General features: G+C 42.5%; 1 protein-coding gene across 2 annotated transcripts in view; it reads left to right on the forward strand.

Annotated features, from left to right (window-relative positions):
- Window positions 1–9,372: 9,372 nt before the first annotated feature.
- Window positions 9,373–23,845, forward strand: part of DICER1 (dicer 1, ribonuclease III) — a 51,688-nt gene continuing 37,215 nt past the window's right edge. Inside the window, exons 1-5 of one of the 2 annotated variants that reach the window (XM_035106668.2) lie at window positions 9,373–9,637; window positions 18,472–18,538; window positions 19,258–19,353; window positions 21,531–21,723; window positions 23,110–23,272. In XM_035106668.2, the coding sequence (XP_034962559.1) occupies window positions 21,580–21,723; window positions 23,110–23,272 (307 nt within the window). In that variant the 5' untranslated portion in view covers window positions 9,373–9,637; window positions 18,472–18,538; window positions 19,258–19,353; window positions 21,531–21,579. The remainder of the gene's footprint in view (window positions 9,638–18,471; window positions 18,539–19,257; window positions 19,354–21,530; window positions 21,724–23,109; window positions 23,273–23,845) is intronic. The other variant, XM_060272053.1, reaches the window with a different exon arrangement.

The following is a 23,845-nucleotide window of genomic DNA, read 5'->3' on the forward strand; positions in this document are numbered from 1 at the left end:
CAGCTTGCTACGTTCCTTACCTTCTGCGCACAAAGTTGTCCTATCATTGATTCCTCGTAGACATTAGATACCCTTTCTTTTTATTTTATTTCCCTCTCCAATCAGCCCATGCTAACAAGAGGCACAGGCCGCACGGCAGGTGCTTTCAGGGGATAAGGCGCCTGCTGTATTTGGTTAATGTTCTGCGACCTTTTAATCTTTTACAGACTTCTCGATGCAGCTTAATGCTAGAATTGAATTTACTCGGGAAGGAGTTCCAGAAGCGGACATCTAGGGCCCGTAAATTCAGGCTGGCATTGTAAAAACCAATGCTACAAAGTGGGAGGCACTGACCTTTTGCAAAAGCGACAGGAGAATGAGAGAAGGACAACAAGAACAAGATATACAAAAAGCAACCTGCACCTAGTTGCTGCGTTACACTCAGAACTCAGCGTCACTGCCAAATTAAGCCTGCAAGCCAGAACAAGCCCAATTAAAATTAATGAACCAAAGAGCCTGTACCTTAGAGAGAGCCTTCTCTCTTCCACATTTGACATACAAGTGCACACACCTCCAATCATTTTACATAATTAAAATTTCCCAGTTTACAGATGGTAATCATGCAGTCTTCAGTGGCCTTTAGTGTGGCCAATGGGGGTGTCCTACCTCCAATTTCCCTCCAGCTGTTGGGTGAGTTGGGAGGGAGTGTGGTTGAGATCTTGGCTGTGTCCTGGAAGACCTGCTCCCTGCCTTGCTAGCCTTTCCCACATGACCTGAGAGGGCAGCCTCTGGACTGACTCCAGCTACAAAAGCTGAGGCTGCTGAACAGACTCCTGGGCTGGGGGCAATATTTAAGGGAGGGGGTTGTTATTGACATTTTTTGTATTTTTATTTTTGATCTTATGATTTATCTGGTAATGGTTCGATTTGGTTGTGTACTTTTGATGTTTTATTTATTGTTAATGACTACTTTTACTATGTTTGTAATTATGTGATTTCCCCCCCCCTTCATGTTGTAAGCTGCCTTGAGCATGGATTTAACTATGGAAAGGTGGCATACAAATAAATTTATGTATGCATTGTGATGATGGGGTGAAGAGTCATGCCCATAAAAATGAACACTCCACTCCCCATAAGTGTATGTGGGAGAGAGAGAGAGAGAGAGAGAGAGAGTGCTTGCTTGCTTGACTGATTGATTGATTGATTGAAGTTTGATTGATTGACATGAAGTTGCTACCGTACAATAAGTGCCACACTTTTAACATGGGGGGGGGAGGTCCAGGGTCTGCATACCCTTGAGTACCCCCAGAAAAAGCACAGCCTAGTGATAAGCCTCCATTGGGGAAATAATGAGGCCACACTTATTACAGTATTAGTAGTAGTATTATTAAATTAAATTTGCATACCACACTTCATCCGTAGATCTCAGGGTAGCTCACAAGATAAAAACAAAATACATATCAAAAACAACAAGAAAAAAGCCAAATCAATAACTCCCTCCCACAACACATTTAAAAGTGTATAGGATGTTAATCAGCCAAAGGACTGGTTGAAGAGGAACATTTTCGCCTGGCGCCTAAAGTATTATTAGATTCTGTAAAAAGCACAGAGGTTTTTCACCCCTACATCCCTGCTGGATTTACCTGTTTTGAACTAAATTGTTTTTCAGGCTGAGAAACTCGACCTGTGTTCTGGCAAAGCCTACCAAAATCAAACCTTCCCAACACCTTGAAGGCAAAAGCCAGGTACAGTGGTACCTTGGTTCTCAAACAGCTTAGTTGCTGAACAAATCGGCTCCCAAACGCCGAAAACATGGAAGTAAGTGTTCTGGTTTTCGAATGTTCTGGTTTTTGAATGTTTTTTGGAAGCCAAACGTCTGACGCGGCTTCTGCTTGACTGCAAGAAGCTCCTGCAGCCAATCGGAAGCCGCGCCTTGGTTTTTGAATGGTTTCCGGAGTCAAACGGACTCCCAGAATGGATTAAATTCAAGAACCAAGGCACCATTGTATAGCGGGAAAATAAAATGGCAATTAAGAGTCAACAACCATGTGCTGCTTATGTTACCCACTCTCACTTGGTTAAAGCACCAGGATGGAGGAGGTAGTCTCTGTCCAGGGCCTCTTCAAACCCGCTTCCTTCTGCAATGAGGCAGAAAACAGCAGGAGGAATAGAGGAGCACCCTTAAAGAATCCTCATCTCCCTATCATGTCTTTTATCATGGGTCTATAAATCCTCCAGGTTGGCCTTTATCTGAACTTCCTGCACATCATGATAAACCACCTCCTTTGATGGTAGCCTGCAAAGCACTTGCATGGGTTAGTCTTGGGGTTTGTGTGCGTTCCCCCACTCTTCCCACCTTGCTGCTATATTTTACTTTAAAAATACACTGAAGAATGCAAAATCCGCCTGACCTAAGCAGACGCACGGCCTCACATGTTCTGACCAACTCCCACAGCGTACAGCAGAACAGCTGCGCCCCTTCCTTCGGTCTCCTCACAGGACATAATTCTTCTTCCAGCCACTGAGAGCAGAACGATGCCCCTGGAATGAACCAGAGATACTTTACAGCTTTAGCGATTAGTACCCGAGCACCGCTGAAGAAGCGGGTGTAATTTCGGAAACGGATGAAGAATGGCTTTGGCTGTCCCACCCGGTAAAGCTCAAAGTGCTAAATGAATGCGCACAGAAACAGTCTTCCAGCGTGTTATCTGCAAACAGAACAGTTGGTACATCTGTGGCTCAGATGTAGGAAAATGGGGACACAGAGGCTCCTTTCTGATGCAGCGCTGATCAGAGCACATTTGCATCGGGACTTTTGAGTCTTCTGATGCTCCCGTATTGGAAGATCATCCATCAGCCCCATCCAAATGGTCAATGGATGATGGGAGTTGTACTCCCACAGCATGTGGGGGGCACCAGCTTGCGGGCAGGCTGCAGGTTTCTTGTGGGACAGCAGGAGCTTCCTCTGAGGTCTGTGAGCCTGGTTACTTTTTGCCATCTTCCCTCATTAAGTGTGAGTTGCACATGACCCACCAAGGCAAGCACAATCCTCCAGCCATAATTTGAGACCTACCTGGCCCTTGTATATTCTCTCCCTGCTTATTTAACTTATATGCAGAATTCATCATGCGAAAGGCTGGACTAGATGAATCCCAAGCCGGAATTAAGATTGCTGGAAGAAATATCAACAACCTCAGATATGCAGATGACACAACCTTGATGGCAGAAAGCGAAGAGGAATTAAAGAACCTTTTAATGAGGGTGAAAGAGGAGAGCGCAAAATATGGTCTGAAGCTCAACATAAAAAAAAAACCAAGATCATGGCCACTGGTCCCATCACCTCCTGGCAAATAGAAGGGGAAGAAATGGAGCCAGTAAGAGATTTTACTTTCTTGGGCTCCTTGATCACTGCAGATGGTGACAGCAGTCACAAAATTAAAAGACACCTGCTTCTTGGGAGAAAAGCAATGACAAACCTAGACAGCATCTTAAAAAGCAGAGACATCACCTTGCCGACAAAGGTCCGTATAGTTAAAGCTATGGTTTTCCCAGTAGTGATGTATGGAAGTGAGAGCTGGACCATAAAGAAGGCTGATCGCCGAAGAATTGATGCTTTTGAATTATGGTGCTGGAGGAGACTCTTGAGAGTCCCATGGACTGCAAGAAGATCAAACCTATCCATTCTTAAGGAAATCAGCCCTGAGTGCTCCCTGGAAGGACAGATCGTGAAGCTGAGGCTCCAATACTTTGGCCACCTCATGAGAAGAGAAGAATCCTTGGAAAAGACCCTGATGTTGGGAAAGATTGAGGGCACTAGGAGAAGGGGACGACAGAGGACAAGATGGTTGGACAGTGTTCTCGAAGCTACGAACATGAGTTTGACCAAACTGCGGGAGGCAGTGCAAGACAGGAGTGCCTGGCGTGCTATGGTCCATGGGGTCACGAAGAGTCGGACACGACTAAACAACAACAACAACCTGGCCCTTCGGCACACCTCCATTTTTACAGCCCCAACCAGTAGCAACAGGAGGTTGACCTCATGGCGGGCTGAATTCTACTTAGTAGGTTGAACATTCTGCAGGCCTTTCCCTGTATAAACCGTCCCGTTCATCATCTGAGGCCCTTATTTGTGTGCCAGCTCCATGTGAAGTTCAGAGGGTGGCAACACAAGAATGGGCCATCTCAATAGTGGAACCCCATTTGTGGAATGCTCTCTTCTGGAGCCTTCATTTTACACACACACACACACACACACACACACACACACACACACACACACATATTTAGGTGCCAGGCGAAAACAGCCTTTGGCTGATTAATATTCTACAGCCCTTTTAAATGTGTCTGTGGGAAAGGGAGCTTATTGTTTTGCTGTTTTGTTTTTAATTACTGTACCGGTATTTACTTGTTTTTATCCTGTATTTTATTCTGTGAACTATGATGAAGGGTGGTATATAAATCTAAATGAATGAATGAATGAATGAATGAATGAATACCAATACTACATACACCCTTTCCTAAAATATGTCCCTTCTTTTTGATTTTCAGAACACACATTCTTAAATAACCAGCATTCTGCTCAGATAGGGAAGGAGATGTAAAGAAGCCAACACTCTGTTTAGCAACATGGAAACAGTGGTTTTTCATAGCCTTTACCCAATCCTCATTCTTAGGACTGCAGGAAACTGCCCTATACCGAGTGAAACCACTTGTTCATCTAGCTCACCATTGTCTACACCAAGGGTGAGGAACTGCGGGTTTCCACATCTGAATCTACCCACATATTAAAAATGCTGTGAAAATGCTTTTTTTATTAAAAAAAAAAGTTTTGAAAAACACATTGAAATTGACATAGCTCACTTTTGCCATCTAGTGTCACATTTGTATATTGCACAGTTATTTGCAGCTGTCCCTGGTTTAGTTTCAAAGCCCCCGTGTCCCAGCCAGCATGGCCAGTGGTCAGGGATGATGAAAGTAGTATGGTAGGTAAAACAAGTGGAAGGCCACAGATCTCCCAGGCTTCATCTCAGGCATGGGGAACCTTTGACCCTCCAGATACTACTGGACTACAACTCCCACCATCCCTGACCATTGGCCATGCCGGCTGGGGCTGATGGAAGTGACCCAGCATCCTCTGGTCCAAAGGTTCCCCACCTCTGCCTTGCTACACTGGCTGGCAGTGGCTCAGGTGTCAGGCAGGAGTCTTCCTCAGCCCTACCTGAAGATGTTGGGGAGTAAAACAAAGACCCTTTGTGGGCAAGGTATGTGATCTGCCATTAAGCTATGATGGCCCTTACCCCCAAGTGATTACTGTATTCTTGCTCTTCTGTCTGTCTATATAGAAAGTTGGCTCTTTTATAACCTCTCCTGTATCCAAACAAGATTACTTCAATAACATATACGAAGTCCTCTGAACATTGTAAACATCATATAAATGCTAAATAGTACTATAATCCTTTAAAATTGCATGGGGTTTTTTTAAAAGGAGATTGGACGATGTACTTCACATGGCTCTTTAACAAAAAATAAATTTAGCTTAGAAGCTTTCCACTGCAACAAGCACACTGCTAGCCCCTTACCATTTCCTGTGTAAGCCATTGGTTGATATCAAATAATGAGAAACATATAAATGCACAATTTAACACTATCATTCTTTCATTTACTAGGTAGCAACTCTTGCCACTGAGTAATTGAGATTTTAATGTTTACATGTGGCTCTTTTAACAGAGAAGTATGGGCGTATGGAATCCAAAATATTTTTTTTTCCATTCTGGAATTCTAAGAGACACAGGTGGCGCTGTGGGTTAAACCACAGAGCCTAGGGGCTTGCTGATCAGAAGGTCGGCGGTTCGCATCCCCGCTCCAAGCAGGAAGGTAAACGGCGTTTCCGTGTGCTGCTCTGGTTTTCCAGAAGCGGCTTTGTCATGCTGGCCACATGACCCGGAAGCTGTACGCCGGCTCCCTCGGCCAATAAAGCGAGATGAGCGTGCAACCCCAGAGTCGGTCATGACTGGACCTAATGGTCAGGGGTCCTTTTAACTTTATGGGCATATGGAATCCAATCCCCCCCCCCATTCTGGAGTTCTAAGGCATTTATGTTCCCTTGGATGAGACACTGGTATTTTAGAGGCCTCAGGACAGCTGAAGATGAGACTTGACACTCATTCATGAACCGAAGGAAGGGAATGCTAACTGCACGGTATACAGTATGGTAGTTGGAAGCAGCTGTCAAATCCTTTCCAACCCCCTCAAATGATCTGTAGTCCACATATCTTCTAAGTTGCCACTGATAGGAGCCCCAAATCTAAACATTTTCTGCAGACGTCTGCTGGGGTTCTAGATTGTGGGGGGGGGGGGCTACACAAATAAAACACACTCCCAAGTGCTCGATCTTTTTATTAAGTTATTGCTTCCGTCATTATGTTTTGTTATCCAGTGCTGAGTATTTGCTGGAGTCTGTTCTGGTCTGTTTCATTATGTAAATTCCTTTTCTGCTTAAAGCTTCAAAACCAAAACAAATCTACAAGGATAGATGCCACATGCCACATACGCAGCCCGCAATCTGAAACAAAATCACTTTGTCCCACTTAACAGCTGATTAGGCATATGTGGAAATCAGGATACTAGGAAATTCTTCATGCTGCCTTGACCTGTCACTTTTAAATGGGTTTGGCTGCAGTTTAAAATTTGTACGGAGAGGGGCTTGCACCATAAGGCTTTGAAGAGGAGAGACTGCTTTACAAGTAAATATATTTAGGATCAGGGTATTGGTCCCTTAGAGGCTGAGTTGGTGAAATTGTGGGTACTGTCCTGTGTGCATTTGCTTGGGAGTCTGCCCCATTGACTATAATGGGATCCAGATTCTTAGAATTGTAGAATTGGAAGTGACTCCCAAGTGTCAGCTAGTCCAAACCATAGGTGCCAACTCCTAGATTGATAAATCCGGGATCGGAAGTCGTGCTGCGACTGGAAGTCACGCTGCAGCCATTTTGGAACTGGGCAGAGCAGCACCGGAAGTCGCTTCTACGCATGCTCTGCCCATTTCCAAAATGGCCGCAGCGGCCTCCCCGGGCCGGTAAGAATCCGGGGGATTTACGGGGTTGTTTTTTTTAATCCAGGCTGCCAGCGGGAAACGACTGGAAAAACAGGGGTTTCCCGGGGAATACGGGAGACTTGGCAGCTATGGTCCAAACCCCTGGTATGCAGGAATAACATGTATTTGAATAAGCATGCTTAAGATCTGCAAACAATAACATTCTGAAGAGCCTGGGCCCCAGGAAAATTAGACTGGCCTCAACCAGAGCCAGGGCCTTTTCAGCCATGGCCCCGGCCTGGTGGAACACTCTCCCACAAGAGACTAGGGCCCTGCGGGATTTGACATCTTTCTGCAGGGCCTGCAAGACGAAGCTGTTACACCAGGCCAAGGTATTTTCCGAATCCTTTGTATAAAAACAAGCATTAAGGAGGCCTCCCAGCCTGTTCACAGGTCCTTATATGATCAGTGAAAACAGTTGGTCTTGGCAAGTATTAACTGCTCTCAATCTTAACCTGATAACTGGTATTTGTCCAGATTCTAATTTGTCTGAATTACAGTGGTACATCGGTTTATGAACACAATTGGTTCTGGAAGTCTGTTCATAAACTGAAGCGTTCATAAACTGAAGCGAACTTTCCCATTGAAAGTAATGGAAAGTGGATTAATCCGTTCCAGACAGTCCGCGGAGTACTTAAACTGAAGCATTCATAAACTGAAGCAAACTTTCCCATTGAAAGTAATGGAAAGTGGATTAATCCGTTCCAGACGGGTCCGTGGAGTACTTAAACTGAAGCGTTCATAAACTGAAGCGAACTTTCCCATTGACAGTAATGGAAAATGAATTAATCCGTTCCAGATGGGTCTGCAGCGTTCATAAACCGAAAATTCATAAACCGAGGTGTTCATAAACCGAGGTTCCACTGTAATTTTAAGATGTATTTTAATTAATTGATGCCTGTTTTTATGTACACTGTGTTATTTATATATGTTAGCTGCTCTGAGCCCAGCTCTGGCCACGGAGGGCGGGGTACAAATAGATTTTATTATTATTATTAAACATGTAAACATACCTTCATATAATGATGGGCATTTGTAAGAATGGAATGAACACACACATTGTAGGTAGCTATGTTGCTTCATTAGGAAAAAAAACAGAAAGCCAGTATAAATGTTATGATCCCTTTATTAAGACCAACCAAAATTCATAGTTATTAGCCACAATAACAATGTTCTACCTCCACAGTTGGAGGCAGTATGCCTCTGAATGCCGCTTGGTGGACATCACATATATGGAAAGCACTGTTGCACTAAAGTCTGGCTTTCAAGCTTCCCAAGCTAAGTGGGAGAGGACATTCCAGATAGGAGTTTCCATCTCCATCCAATCTCAAAGGCTGGAAGAAACATTTAAAAGTAGCTTGTGGGGATGGGGGGAAAGTGTTTTCATTTAGGGCCCCAAAAGGATGTTGCCAAAATGGAACTGGCTCTTTTGTTCCCAGAGACTTCAACAACAGTAATTTTCCGTTTAGAGAAAAGGCAAGGGTGTCATTTTAAAAATGTTGGGGTGGGGTGGGGTTATGGTTTTTTTTTGTTTTATTATGGTTTTTTCTGCTTTATTTATTTTTATGCTGTGAACCTAGGCTATGGGCACCACAACGGAACATCGAGACGTGCTTTTTTATATAACTAGAATACAAAGCTGAAAATGATTGAACTGACTGCAGATAAATGTTACCCCGTATGTTCATTTTTCACATGGTCTGGTCCTTCCCCTGCCCACCCCCCTAATATTTTTAAGAGCGTCTCTTCTCCAGTCTTCAGAGAGTAGCTGTAGGTGGGGAGGCAAAAAAGGTCCCCCCTTTTCTTCCACTCTGCAGTTTCAAATCCAAAATCTTAGGCGCAAAATGCACCTTAGAACAATTACAGTTTCGAACGCTGACTAGAACTCATGGGGCATCCATGCAGTCAAGCTGAATGCTGGAAAATTCAGGGCAGAGCACATAGTCAAACTGCAGCAATGCTTCCCAATAACTGCTTCTGAAAAGCCACAGGGTCCTGCTTGCGCGTTTCCCACCACGGGCTGCTGGACTGACCCAACAGGGCTTCCCTTGCGCTCCCTTCACTAAGCGAGCGCTCTCACCACCCGGCACCGCAGACATCAGCGCACGCGAGCCTCTGCCCAAGCGAAGTCCCGCCCCCTACCCGTTTACGCTGCCTCCTGTCACCCGATTGGTCCGCCCCTCCACCTTTCACCTCTCACCCGGGCCCTCCTCTCCAATCGCGCCCGCCGTTTCATCGGCGCAAACTAAGGCGAGTGTGGTTTCTCTCCTTCTCTCTCTCTCCTGTGCGTTGGTATACGTATAGCGGCGGCGGCAAGCCCGGATTCTCGGAACGCTTCTGCGCCAGCAGCGCAGAGCCGGGCCCTATAAGCGGAGGAGGGTGGAGCTCCTTTTGCGTAGGCAGGGGCGGGGAGGAGGCTTGTCCTAACCGGGCCCAGGTGAATGGAGGAGCCTGACAGTTAAAAGAGGCGGAGGCGGCGAAATGGCGGCGGGGGCAGGAGCGGCAGCGGCATAATGAGGCGACGCCTGTAACCGGGGCAGCTCCAGGCTGGGTCCCGCCTGGCAGGTAGGAGACTCCACCCGGCCCTTCTCCTCCTCCTCCTCCCCTCACAACCCCCTCGCCTCCTTCGCTTGGCTGCTCCTTAGCGGGCCTGCCCTGGGACCCAGCACTTGCCGGGGGGGGGCTTCCCTTTCTTTCTTTCTCCCCTCAGCGAAGCTGTGGGCCGCCGCCGGGTGGGAGGAAGAGGAGGGGGAGGAAGGGCGCCTTTGTCTTCCTCTCAGCCTCGCTTTCTTCCTCCCGGTGTCTGTTTCTGTCTCGCCCAGGCGGCGCGGTCGGGGCCTCCGCTCAGCTTAATCTGCCTCCTTTCCGTTTCCCTCAAGCGGGTGGGCGGCTGTGTCGCCTTTATTTCGCTTTATTTCCTCCTCCCCACACGCAGCAACCTTCCTCCCGCTGCTCTTTGTCTCCCCTGGGATATCCCGCACTCTTTAGTTTGGCGAACTCCCGGGGGGGGGGGAGAGGGGTTCAGAATTCCAACCTTTTCTCTTTTCTTTTTTTTGATCAAATGCTCTTCCTTCTCCGGCCACCCGCCCATGAATTCGAAATGCTTCCCCCTTAAGGCTGCGTTCCTTCCCAAGAGTAGATCGACTGGTATTAACGGGGCCCATGTGAGCCCATGTGCGCGATGAACGTTGGATGCAGCTTTAAGTTTCACCTAGCAGTTCCGAGAAGGCACCCATGCCACTGACACATTTCTGTCTTAAACATCCGCAGTAATGCTAAATAAAACATCCTGTGTCTTTATTGTTTTAAAAATAATGGTGGTGCTCGATAAAGCATTTGCTTCCTGTGGAGGCAGACGAAGCCTCGTTGGAGTCTGTGAGGCTCTTTTCTCTCTCTCCATTTTCTTCTTTTTAAAAAATGAGGTATGGATCAGGCTGGAGGGGAGGGATGTTCAGCAGCCATGTGCTCCTACGGGTATAATTCATGAGGCGGCCACACTTTGCATTAAGAGCAGCTAGATGTGCTTCCCTGTCTCCCACCCCAGCCAATTGTGTGGGCCATAGCAGGGCAGCAGCAACAGCAGCAGAAATTGGTTTTCGCAGGCTTGTTCTTCCTTTCTCCTCCCAGTTCCTTGTCCTGCTTCATCCATTGTCCTTTAGGATTACCAGAACACAATGTCCCAAGAAATAAGGGGTCTCACTATAACACTGTGGGCTTACAGGGGTTTGAATTGAAGTGACTGCCATTGATCCATGTCAACGAGGCTAGAATAAATAAGAGATGTCTGGTAACCTCAATTTTTCCTGTGCACGCTGCTGCCTCATGTCTTTTCTGGCTGGCTGTCTCTGGCATTGTTGGGATAACAGGAGGGTTCTTTCTTTTACACACACACACACACACACACTTTAAATTAACTCAGTTTTCTTGGAATAAATACATTTTCCCTTCTCATCCCTCTGTTTGCAACAGAGCAAAATATGTGAATTTTATTCACAGCTGCTTCTAATGTTTCCCTCGTGGCTCCATGAGAAGATTGGAATTGTAACTTCATAGTGAGGGCAAGGTGGTGGTGGGGATTTGTTTACTGTGTTTACTGTATCAATCAAGCTTTAAGTAACACTAAATAATATAAACTGGATGTTTTACTGTGGTAGAGTAATCTTTTGAAAGGCATGATTTTTAAAGCAGAATTCCCTTGATGTATTTTGGTAAATTTTCTGTGGCTGCTGAGTGTAGGGAGACACTAATCACATGATACAGAGGTAGTGTTTTATATTCTGGATAATCTTGGCCCATTAGTCTCAGTAATGGGAAGAAGCTAGCTCTCCATGCTCATTATATGTGGGCTATGCGTTCGATAGTTTGCTATGGAACAGTGATCCTACAGTTTATCTACCGTGTTTCTCCGAAAATAAGCCATACCCCGAAAATAAGCCATACCCTGAAAATAAGCCATACCCTGAAAATAAGCCATAGTGATAGGCAGTTTAACCTGGTAGGTTAAAACTGTACCATACTTAATTTTTAAAAAGACATCCCCTGAAAATAAGCCACCGTGTTTTTTTTTAAAGGAAAAATAAGTATAAGACAGTGTCTTATTTTTGGAGAAACATGGTAGTAACATTTCATGATGTTCTTTGTTCTTCCAAGCAACAATAAAGCAATTTTGCCCCTTGGTAACACTCTACAAGTACAGGTATTATCCTGATTCACTGCAAATTGTATGTTATGCATTCTCTTCAATATACCAGCTATTACCTTTAAAGAACTTAAGGGATAAGTGAAATTTCACAGCTTTAACAAAAGTGCCTATTGCTACCGCTGGGGAAAAGGAATTAATTATTCAGGGAGCTGGACTAGATGATCCTCAGAGTCCCTTCCAACTCTACAGTTATATGATTCCCGTTAACTACAGTTTCTGACACCTGGTGCTGCTTAAATACCTTTGTCTTTTCACCCTTTGCCTGAAGAATCTCTGCACCATTATTTCTGTTGCCGCCACCCTGTATTCTTTTCCCAGGGGAAAAGAAGCTTGAGGGGTGAGGCAATTTTGGGAAAGCAAAATTACGAGCAGAGAAGGGGTTAATTAACCCCTTCTCTTTTCCTAACTGCAATTTCAAATGCCATGTTTCTTAACAAAGGAAAGGAAAAAGTTGCTGGCAACTCTGTAAAGCAGTCATGGGGAACAGATGATCCTCCAGAAGTTGTTTGATTTCATCTTCCACCATCCTTGACTATTGACCATGCCAGCTGAAACTGATGGAAATGAGTCTGACAATATATTCAGGGCCACAGGTTCCCTACTCTTGATTGTATGTGTAATTTGTCCCTCAGAGTACAATTCTACACCTTGAAGGGCAAGTTGTGAAGGTTGGAAGAGGTTATAAAGCTTATTTTTGAGGAAACTATCCAGAAGCCTACTTTCTGTGGTGATATAATGCCCTCTCACTAGAACTGGCAACCCCATAGGAGCCATAGTATTTGAATGTAAACTGCAGAGAAATGGATGTAATTGCTAGTGCATTGAATTGGTGGAGGTGGACAGGTGCTGCCAGGACTACAGTCAGAACTATCTATCAGGACCGTGTGATTGTATCCTCCCCAAATTGAAATAAGCCTTTTAGCATTTACTGAAAATATATTAAATGGAAGCTGATTCTTCAACAAATCAAACTCTAAAACCATCAGAGATCAGTTATGACACCGTCGCAGTGTGAAGAGTGCTAAAAGAATTAATTGCTGAGCTCACAACCAGAAATGATTAGTCCTTTTAACTATTTCTTTGAACTCTGGTTTCTCTTCAGATCATATAATTTTTTCGCCTTTTATTAACTGTATAGGTATTATTCAGTTCTCTCCACTGCCTATGTCTTTATCTGAAAGGTTGATGAGATGAGGTGAGGCTGAACTGTGCAAACTTTGCCCTCACCTGCTATTCTTGACTGTCAGAGGCAACTTCAGCTGGCCATCCCTTTCTCTATAAGAGTGGCTCCTACTGCTGCAGCTCTGGGGAATACTGTGCAGCAGTTTCCCTGTCCATGCATGCAGTTTCCCCTCCAGCTTAGGATATGCATGAATATACCTGCTTCTCTGTCTGTATAGTCCCTTGCTGAATTGGGCACATGTTGCAAAGGATATCATTTAAAAAATAGTAATGCATCAGAATCGTGTATTGATACAATTCTTTCTGATTGTTGATGCTTCTAGCCAAGAAGTGTTGGCAGCAGTAGTAATTTGGTGAACATTACCATATTCCTGTGATTACTTAGTTTTAACTGTTTTTAATACTGAATTTTAAATAGTTGTAACCTGCACTGAGTCTTGGTGGTGAAGGGTAGGTAATAAATATAATAATAAATGAAATCATTTGTATAATAATCATACTGTCAAAGCAGGCATTTTTTAAAAAAAGGGAGGGATGGGGAACATGTGGCTCTCCAGATGTTGGTGGTCTACACCCCTGTCATCTTGGGCCATGTTGGCTGTGGCTGATGAAAATCCAACAGCACCTGGAGGGTCACAGGCTCCCCATTCCTCTTTCAAGGGGAAGTTAGAAATTCCACAAGATTGATCCTGTCACAAAGTGGACAGAACAATAAATTAGGGTGGTGGTTTTAGAAGATACTTTTATCTGAAGCAAAACAATGAATGTCACGACAAGTTCATGAACTCTGGTGGTTGTCATCTAGAACCCAAGAGATATATTGGAGAGAAGCAGGGAGCTAGTCAGTGTTTCCAAATTAGGAGTATTATTCACATGCTTCTAACCTTAGCTGAAATTACTTGAGTGGGTGGTGGCAATGCAAAATTGGTATTCTGCATCCTGTATTTGGTTTCTGATAGTTTAGCTGTAAGTAGGCCCAGCTAAACTACGTAAATCCGTGAGAATGAGCTCTCTCTCTCTTCAGTCATATGTAACATTTACAGGGCAAGAGCCCTTTAATACATTCCTTTTCTGATCTTGCTTAATTAGGCATAAATGTGGAAGGCTAACCTGATCTATGGAATAAACCTTCATCCAGTAAATGGAAGTGCTTCAACAGACTTTCTGTATTCAAAGAAATTGTTTAACATCCTATTATAGCACAGCTAGGAGCGCTTGAGAGGTATATAAAGTGAACAATGTGATTGCAGCTAGAACCTAACCCACATTTTCTTGAAACTAGGCTCTGGACCAGGAATCCCCAAACTCTGCCCTCCCGCTGTTTTGGGACTACAGTTCCCATCATCCCTGACCACTAGTCCTGTTAGCCAGGGGTGATGGGAGTTGTAGTCCCAAAACAGCGGGAGGGCCGAGTTTGGGGATGCCTGCTTTAGACTATAACTATTCCATCAGCCCCAGCCAGGTTGATAAAGGCTGCTTTAAATGCTACAGTTGAAACAAAAGTCTTCCCCTGTACCTTGAAAAATAACAACAGAATGGCATGGCACCAAATATGCCAAACATTGCCTTCACACATAAATGTACGGTATATAATTATATATAAATTATATAATTAATGCACTGGCAAAATTTCTGTAGAGAAGAAAATGTGGGAGAATAAACTTTAAAGCACATTTCCTTCAAACTGGCGCACGGAAATGAACAGAGTTCTGAAATCAGTGGCAACCATTTGGATAGATCTCCTGTATATGGAAACAAGGCTTCCACATGTAGATTGATCATCCTTTCATGCAAGAAGTTTTCATGACTTATGCTCGTAAGGAAATTTTGCACTTGCATGCTGAACCCAGTTCTCAAATGCGGCATACTTTTTTGGGTAGCAAAATAAAATGAATAGATGATTGAGCACCTCAACAAGTCTGGGTGCCATTTTTGGCTGACACTCAAGGATTACTGAAATGTATGTACTTCGAAGCCTCAAAGTATATGTTGAGTTTAACAATAAAGTAGATAGTGTTTTGAAAACTGAAGTATGGTACCAGTATTTTTATTGTCAACACCAAATTAAACATATATTAACCATTTCTGATTAAAATGTGATATTAGCAATGTGTCCCTTATGTGAATTGTGTATAAGTTCAAGAAATAAAGTGTTGCTGACCCCCCCCCCCAGGGGCGACTAGACTGTTTTACTAGCACTTTACCTTTTTACCTTAGGGAATGAATGACCCGAGACTCCATTGCTGTCCCGATACAACCAGTAGAATGGGGAATGGTGACAAGATCTTTTGTCTCCAGGCAAGATATGATTATAGCCCCTTTAGGGTAAACTTTTGAAGTGCCTTTTAAAATTGGGAGCCTTATGAGAATTACTCTAGTGACCATGTGCTATATGTTATTTCAGGCCTCAGCAGTGGATATTGTTCCCCCTGTACAAGAAGATAATTTATAAGTTGCCCTTTGCCTCCAGAAGTTGCTAGATTTTCTCACATTAGCTGCCCAAGTGAGTTCACTCAGGGGAATTCATAAACATGCAGATTGCAGTTGATACAAGCCTCTCCAGCTGTATGCACAAGACACTAGGTTTGAGCAGGAAACATCCATGAGCTGTAACTCTCGGAGTTTGTTCTGGGGCTGGAAGCTTTCCAGTTGGTGTAGGGGAGGGGTACTGTGTTCTGTTGGGGGGGGGGCTTCCTAAGTTTCAAGACCCATGCCATGCTACAGGTCTGGGACATTTAAGCCCATGTTTAAGAAAATTAGCTAGGGCTGATGATGTCTGCATAGAAAGTGCTTGTTTAAAGGGCTTCTTTGGTGAGAAATGTGGCACAGTCATTCCTTAATGAGTAGGACACACACACAGTTCCTTTGAATAGTTTGGCAATTTGCCAGCTCCAACTCAGTAGTGTAGAAAGGAGAAGTACGTATATGATTTACATTTATGCAAATCTTCTGTCTGGAAACCACACATGGGCAGCTGCTATGCTCCCATGAAGTAAAAAATGGTTGAGGCTCTGAAAAGACCCCAGCTCTACCTCTAGTGTTGTTATGGAAAAGGAAGCTTACCGGTATATCAGTGGGCCCTAAGTTTATACAATACTGAAAAAAATTGACTCTGCAGATCTGACTGCAAGATTAGTCTCAATTTGGTTTATCACTTTTTTTTCCTTAAGTGAATGATTTAACAGTTGGGGGGAAGTGTTAAAGGTATTTCTAAATAGTTTTTGTGTTCAAACTCCCATAACTATATTTCACATTATTATTTGAAAGTAATTGCATCCTGAAAAATCAGATGCATTTTTTAAAAAAGCATTTAATTTTAAACTTGGATAGTAGGTTTCATTATACTTAAAACTAAGGAGTTGCCAAGTTTCAGTGTCTGCATTTTAAAGGACCAGCACTAAGAAGCAATATGGAGCCTTTAACTTTTAAAATATTCTTAGAGCATAGGACTTATTATTGGGCAAGCATGCTAGGATTAAACTAGCAGTTGCACAAATATAAACACATTTATATGACACACATGGCTTTGTACTGTCATCACACAATCTTTCTCCTTGCCTTGAGCAAGGCATAAAGAACTAAAATGGAAAACAGCATGCTCCATACTTAGCAGATACTCCTTTTTCTTTCATTGGATCTTTACCGGTATCTGTAAAGTAAATTTACTGGTGATTGGTGCTGCTTTTAGGACCAGGAGTATTGCTTCTGTGAGGCTATGCTTCCTGGCAAAAGGTATATGACTTTGACCATCAAACAGAAGGCTGGCTGGCTGCTGCAACAGGCCTTTTGTCCAGAGGAGAGCACCAACACAATTGACATGATAATATGATGTAAGCTTGCAGTTTCCTATTAGAACTTGGCTCAGTCTTTTGCATGAAGCCTGTCTGGCAGTATGTTAGCTTAGGAACTGAAAGCGCCTGCTGCACCGAGGGCAGCAGTATCCAGTTTATATTTTTCTGTCAGCTACACTTCTACTCTTTTGTTTACACCACTTTGAGGAAAACTAATGGCCCCCATCTTAATCTTAAATATTTGGCGATTTAAGTGATGGGTTACCAGTGTCAAGGTGAGACAGACCAATGAAATGTTTCTGTTCAGACTAATGTTCTGATTGTAATGAAAGCCAGCATTACCTTTTATCTTGCCAGGGTAGACTAAATTCTGTTTTAATTCAGTGAAAGCAATTCAGGATTGAAAGCAACCACAGGAGTGCTGTGGAAAAAGGAAGCAGGCTTGTGTTCATTGGCATAACCATACCTATTTATTACAGAGACATTGGGCAGAAAGTACAGCTCAGATTCCTGTGGTTTTGCCATGGTTTTAGCAAGGGCAGCCATCTGCTGCAAACTTTTCAAGTTCTGGTATCTTTACAGTGGTACCTCAGTTTAAGTACACAATTGGTTCCAGAAGTATGTACTTAACCTGAAGTGTACTTAACCTGAAGCAAACTTTCCCATTGAAAGTATTGGAAAGTGGATTAATCTGTTCCAGATGGGTCCGCGGAGTACTCAACCTGAAGTGTACTTAACCTGAAGCAAACTTTCCCACGGAATGTAATGGAAAGTGGATTAATCCGTTCCAGACGGGTCCGCGGAGTACTCAACCTGAAGCGTACTTAACCCGAGGTATGACTGTAATTGGTTCTGGAAGTCTGTACTTAACCTGAAGCGTACTTAACCTGAAGCAAACTTTCCCATTGAAAGTAATGGAAAGTGGATTAATCCCTTCCAGACGGGTCCGCAGAGTACTTAAACTGAAAGTACTCAAACCGAAGCGTACTTAAACCGAGGTATGACTGTACTTGGAATAATAATCAGTTGTCCCACACAATCACATTGGAATAATCAGGATGGTGAATCTGTGGTCCTGCAGATATGATTGGATTGTCATTTCCATGGTGGCTGGAGATTATGGGAGCTGGAGGGCCACAGGTTCCCCACCCTGCTTTAGCGGGAAGGGCATAATAAATTTATGAGGAAAGAAGATGGTGTAGTCTTACACATAGCTGCCAAGTTCCGGATTGAAAAATCCGGGACCAGCAGCGGCGCGGTACCGGAAGTCGCTTCTATGCGACTTCCGGACATGCATAGAAGCAACTTCTGGTGTCGCTCTGCCCATTTCCAAAATGGCCGCGGCGCCAGAATTTGCTTCTACGAACTTCCGGACAGGCGTAGAAGCGACTTCTGGCGCCGCGGCCATTTTGGAAATGGGCAGAGCGGCAAACGTGGCCGCCGGCAGGAGCTGCTTTCCGGGGGATTTATGGGAGATAAATCCATTTGGGAGACCAGCGGGAAACGGTAAGAAAATACGGGGGTTTCCCCGGGCAAACGGGGTATTGGCAGCTATTGTCTTACAGCCTATGACACAAAATAGTGTATGGTGCTGTGTGCTGAATTTCTGTCACAAATTGGGGCTATGTTCATTGCAGAAGGACCACGTAAATTTTGATGTTGTTCCATGCTACATGGTTTCATTAGAGTTTTTGAAAATGTGCTGCCTTTTTATTGCCTTCTAGGATATCTAGGTTTGAAACAAAGTTACAGGCTTGGAACCTCTGGATAAGCTCAATATCAAGATTCAAGGTAGAAAAATGCTAACATGTGCTCCTTAATGCTATGGTGCTCCTTAACTTTTAAATGCTACTTGGGGTAGAAGTTCTCATTAAGATTGTTTCCTTTTATTCTAACTTCATTTTAACTTTTAAAAATAATCTGCCATCAGCATACTATTCCTCCCCCTCCCCCCGAACAATTCATTAGGAGTAGGAAATTGTCTTTCTTTCAGTACATAAAATGTAAAACTTTGACTCTAACCTGTTGACAACTGTTAATGACTGCAATTGGTCTTACAGGAAAAAGCAAGGGGTGAGATGGGGAGTCAACAGGTTTACACACCTATCACCCAATCACCCATTCCCACCACCCTTCTGAGTAATACCCCTCCCCACCCTCTCACTACGGTATATATAAGGGTCTGATAACTTCTGTTTCAGTGTAGAAGAAGTGTGCATGCACACAAAAGCTCATACCAATGACAAACTTACCGGTAGTTGGCCTCTAAGGTGCCACTTGAAGGATTTTTTTTATTTTGTTTCGACTACAGCAGACCAACATGACTACCTACCTGTAACTAGATTTATGTACTGTACATAAGTTATCTGAGTATCGTAAATTGTTTGTTCTAAAGAGAAGCTACAAATAGAAATCCACTTTTGACTGAAATATTGAATGGAATCTTATTCTTAATATTTGTAACAGTATTTTAGCACTTCACTAAAAAAATTCTTATATTGATTGAGCAGGAGCTGAGCAGCAATGTGATTAGCCTCGAAGCAGATATAATGGTGTCAAAATGCAGTTCAGAGAACATATACTTAGAGGGCACAGAAACTAATACGGTAAGTCTGTATCTAATTCAATCAGAAATCACTATCTTTTAAAATAGTCTACGTAATGCTGGCATTTCATTGGAAGAAAACTTCAAATCACATTGCTCAATTTCTCTTATGACTATTGGGAGGAATTCAACTTTGGGCTCTTCTGATCGTTCCATCAGCACAAACATTTCAGCTTGCTAGATAGAATTATCGCCCTTCTCTTCTGTAGTGGAGGGAGGTGGTAAGCCCTGTTACACAAGGAGAAGTCCTGGCGCTGACGGGCTTCCACTGACGGGAATTGTTAGGTGAATTTCACCCAAATAAAAAAATATGAGTAACCATGGTAATGTTGCAACTTAAATCAGCAGCTACCAAAATTCCATATTTTATTTTATTTTGGAATTGCTGTATATTGCTAATAATTCTAAAACAAAACATTTGGGGTTTCTGAAAAGCAATCTATATTGTGTTAAATTGAGGAGTTTAGTTTTGAAACTTTATATACCAGTTATTATTAAAGTGGTGATAGTACAGTTTTGTAGTTATGTTTATTGGTTCATAGCTTTTTCCAATATCTAGGTTTTCTTTTCTGTACAGAGAAAACTGATATAATTAAGTACTTGCAACATACTTGTTTGGAGTGAATGCTCCCTTAAAAAATAAAAACCGGTATAAGCAGAATTGAACTAATGCAAAGCACAAAACATATGTATGACTTTATATTGAGCTTAGTCCATGAACTCTATTCTTGTAGTAGCTGGAAGTTAATAGCACTATTTTCCAGTGTGTGGCCTTTATCTTAACAATGATTAAGGGATCAGGTTGGGTAAAGCAATAGCAAGCTACTGTATATTCCCCTGTCAAGCATTATTTCTCAATACCTTCACATAGAATTTGCACTCTAGGCAGAGATTGGGTGAGGTTGTAGGTGGTGGTGTGGCTTATCCTGCAATTTCACCAATGCAGTTAGTGGTGATACCTATTTTGATTTTGTTTGTGGACATTTCTATTTAAAATAAGTTCTCAAAGGAGAGAACAGTATTCATAAGATCACTTCACAATTGTTTAGTTATTGTTTGACATTAGTAATAGCAATTGCTTATAGCAGTGGTTCCCAGTCAGCTAAGTACTGCGGACCCCCTGTTTTTCAAAAGCCAAATCATGGAACCACTACTTTTGAAAATGTTGATATCTCTATGGTGGTTTTTGTTACATTAATTTCGCCACACACCTCCTGGGTGGGTTATGCAGAGCCCCTGGGGTCCGCAGACCACCAATTGGGAACCACTGGCTTATAGCACTAGTATTTTTCAAAGTGCAATTAAATAGAGGCTCTCCCCCACACCACCACTAGAAATCTACAGTGAGAACGTAGAGGAATAATTGTTGTCAAGTGCTGTAGGTTGAGAGAACATTCCAGTTTAATTTGGAGAATAGCAAGGACAGGTTTAACTCAGGATTACAAGTATTTTCATCATCTGTGTTCCTCTTCATTTCACTGAATTGAGCATATTATAGGGAAAGTGGGTACTGCCTTGTTTGCTGGGTATATCTGTGGTGTTTTCCATTACTTGTTTGGTCTCAATTTTCCAACCGTGGCATGTGGAAATAACCTTTCAATTATTTACGGATTTTTGAAAATGTTATATGATATTCTTTGGTGTACTGCAAGACCATAAGGAGGTAGGTATGCAAAATTCAAGTTGAAAGTCCATGAAATGTAGCTTAGTTAGTCCTTAAATGATTAACATAATCTATCCAGGATGGAGAGCTCATATAATGTAGTGGTGAAAGAGCAATGATCTGGAAGGTTGCCAGTTTAATCTAATATTTGCTGCTAGCTCCCTAAGTTACTTTAGGCAAGCCACTTTAGGCATTACCTAGTGCCCATTTGCACTACTTACATAGCTGTTGTGAGTATTTACATAGCACTTGCAGTGGGATATGATTTATATGACTCGTTTTGAACATTGAGAACACTATGCAAATACTCCTTCTTTTATTCTATTATTATTACTGTTGATAGCATTGCTGCCTGTATTCAGCTGAATTTTATCATATGTTAAGTCTGAAATATTGCCAGTAGTTTGTCTTTGAAGATTCCATGGGCATATTTAAAAATGTAAAACATGAGCGGAAAAGTAATTCTGTAAGATATGATTAGTAACTGGTTTCAACACTCTTTCCCCCCCTCACAGTAAGCTGTGTTGGAACAAAAATGCAATGAAAGAAACACTGGATGAATGAATGAAAAGCCCTGCTTTGCAGTTCCTCAGCATGGCAGGACTACAACTCATGACCCCTGCTTCCTCACCAATGGGTCCTTTTTTTGGACTTCCATGGCAACAAGAAGCAATTCATGATAATATTTACACGCCAAGAAAATACCAGGTACTAATGACAATGCTAATATTTGTTAAGCAAAATGAAGTCTAGCTGCTTCCTCTGGAGACTGACCATGAGGCTGGTATCCATGTCTTACATGCATTTCCATTAGAATGAACCACAGTGAAAATATACCCTTTTCACTTCTTTGCTAATGCTAGAAGCAGTGAAGATAATAGCACTAGCGTCTTTGGCTTACTGAGATAATTTATTATAGCGCCAGCAATTAGCTTTTCACACTTGAGGGATATTTGACTAAACAGAAGAGTATTTGATTAAGTGCTCATAGTCTTATCATGAAGTTGCTATTTTGATATCGATTAAATAAATAAGATTGAATAAAAATATGTGAGGAAACATCTGTGACAATCAACAGTCTTCCTCTTTGCATAAATGAAACTTTCTTTCCTATCATTATTATTTGTCACCTATGTCTTGCCTTTGTCCGGGACTGAATAATTCCAGCTGCTCAGCCCCCCCCCCTGCCTCAGAGGACTTCTCTGGTCTCTACTGTGTAGTAGACAGGGTCTATGTGGCAACACCAAGGGAAAAAAAGATGAGGGCAGGAAATGCCACCTGTATAATCCTGCCATCGTATAATGTTTCTGTTCCTGATGTCAGGCTTAAGTATAATTTTTATTTTGGAAGCCTTAAAACTTCTTTGAGAAACTCTAAGGCAGGCACCCCCAAACTCGCCCCTCCAGATGTTTTGGGACTACAACTCCCATCATCCCTAGCTTACAGGACCAGTGGTCAGGGACGGTGGGAATTGTAGTCCCAAAACATCTGGAGGACTGAGTTTGGGGGTGCCTGCTCTAAGGGATATAAAGCGGAATATAAGCATTCTAAATAAATAAAAGCTCAGGAAAACTTTCAGAACTGCATGTTTCAAGAACACTGCTCTGCATTTTAAAGTGATTCTGGCAAATTACAGCTTTTATGGAAAATTCACGTAATGTCAGTTGTTTTAAAGGTTTGAATACTAAATCTTTTAAAGCTGGTTTAGGTAAGCTATTTGTTGCTCATACTGAAGTCTTTAGGTAATTACTCCGGTAAGCTCATCCATGCAACAAAGTTATATTAGAATAGGATTTCAGGGGATAAGGATCTTAAGATCCTGTTGAAAACTTTACATGAGAGTTCGCTGTACTGCAACTATTCCGTGTGTAAAGTGTTCACAGAAAAATTCCAAAAGGTGTATCGCAGGTGGGAGGAGAAATGTCAGATAGACTTTTAGATGTTTTAGGTATGCAGTTCATTGACTTTCTTTGGCTGATAAATCAGAGAGACATCTATGTTTGGATTGTCTTTCATTGAGTCAGCTGAAACCTGTCTACATGTAATTTTAGGGATTCTTTTTTTTAATAAAGCATTTTGTATTTGCCAATACAGGTTGAACTGCTGGAAGCAGCTCTGGATCATAATACAATAGTCTGTTTAAACACTGGCTCAGGGAAGACTTTTATTGCAGTACTACTCATTAAAGAACTGTCTTATCAGATCAGGGGAGATTTTAACAAAAATGGAAAAAGAACAGTATTCTTGGTCAACTCTGGTAAGGATTTAATACACATTTTTGTACGGGACATAATTCATAAGGATTGAATAAGTGTTCAAACTGTACCATAAAATTAGTGGGCATTTTCTATAGCATTTTCAAATTAAGTAGCACCATAATTTTATAATGTTAATTTTGTATGAAGGTGTTATAGTGCTATACTACAGTTAACACTATACTAAAGGAATGTTAATTCTAGTCCTAACTAGTTTCTTTAATTTTTTAAAAAGAAAGCAAGGCCATGTAGCACTAATTAAAAGCTTGTTAAACACCCCCCATGCCAAAACTTTCTTTTGAGAGTCAAATGTTTTGTTGGGTAAAAATAGAAGAATTACAGAAAAAATAAAGATGACAGTGATTGGCTGACTGCATTTTATGCATGCCCTGTAAAATGTGAGTGAATGAAGTATGACAATCCCACACTAAATGCTTGCTATAGAATCACCCCTATAGTTGCATGTACAGTCATACCTCGGTTTGAGTATTTTCAGTTTAAGTACTCCGCGGATCTGTTTGGAGCAGATTAATCCACTTTCCATTACTTTCAGTGGGAAAGTTCGCTTCAGGTTA

This window comes from Zootoca vivipara, chromosome 1, assembly GCF_963506605.1.
Source record: "Zootoca vivipara chromosome 1, rZooViv1.1, whole genome shotgun sequence".
NCBI lineage: Eukaryota > Metazoa > Chordata > Lepidosauria > Squamata > Lacertidae > Zootoca > Zootoca vivipara.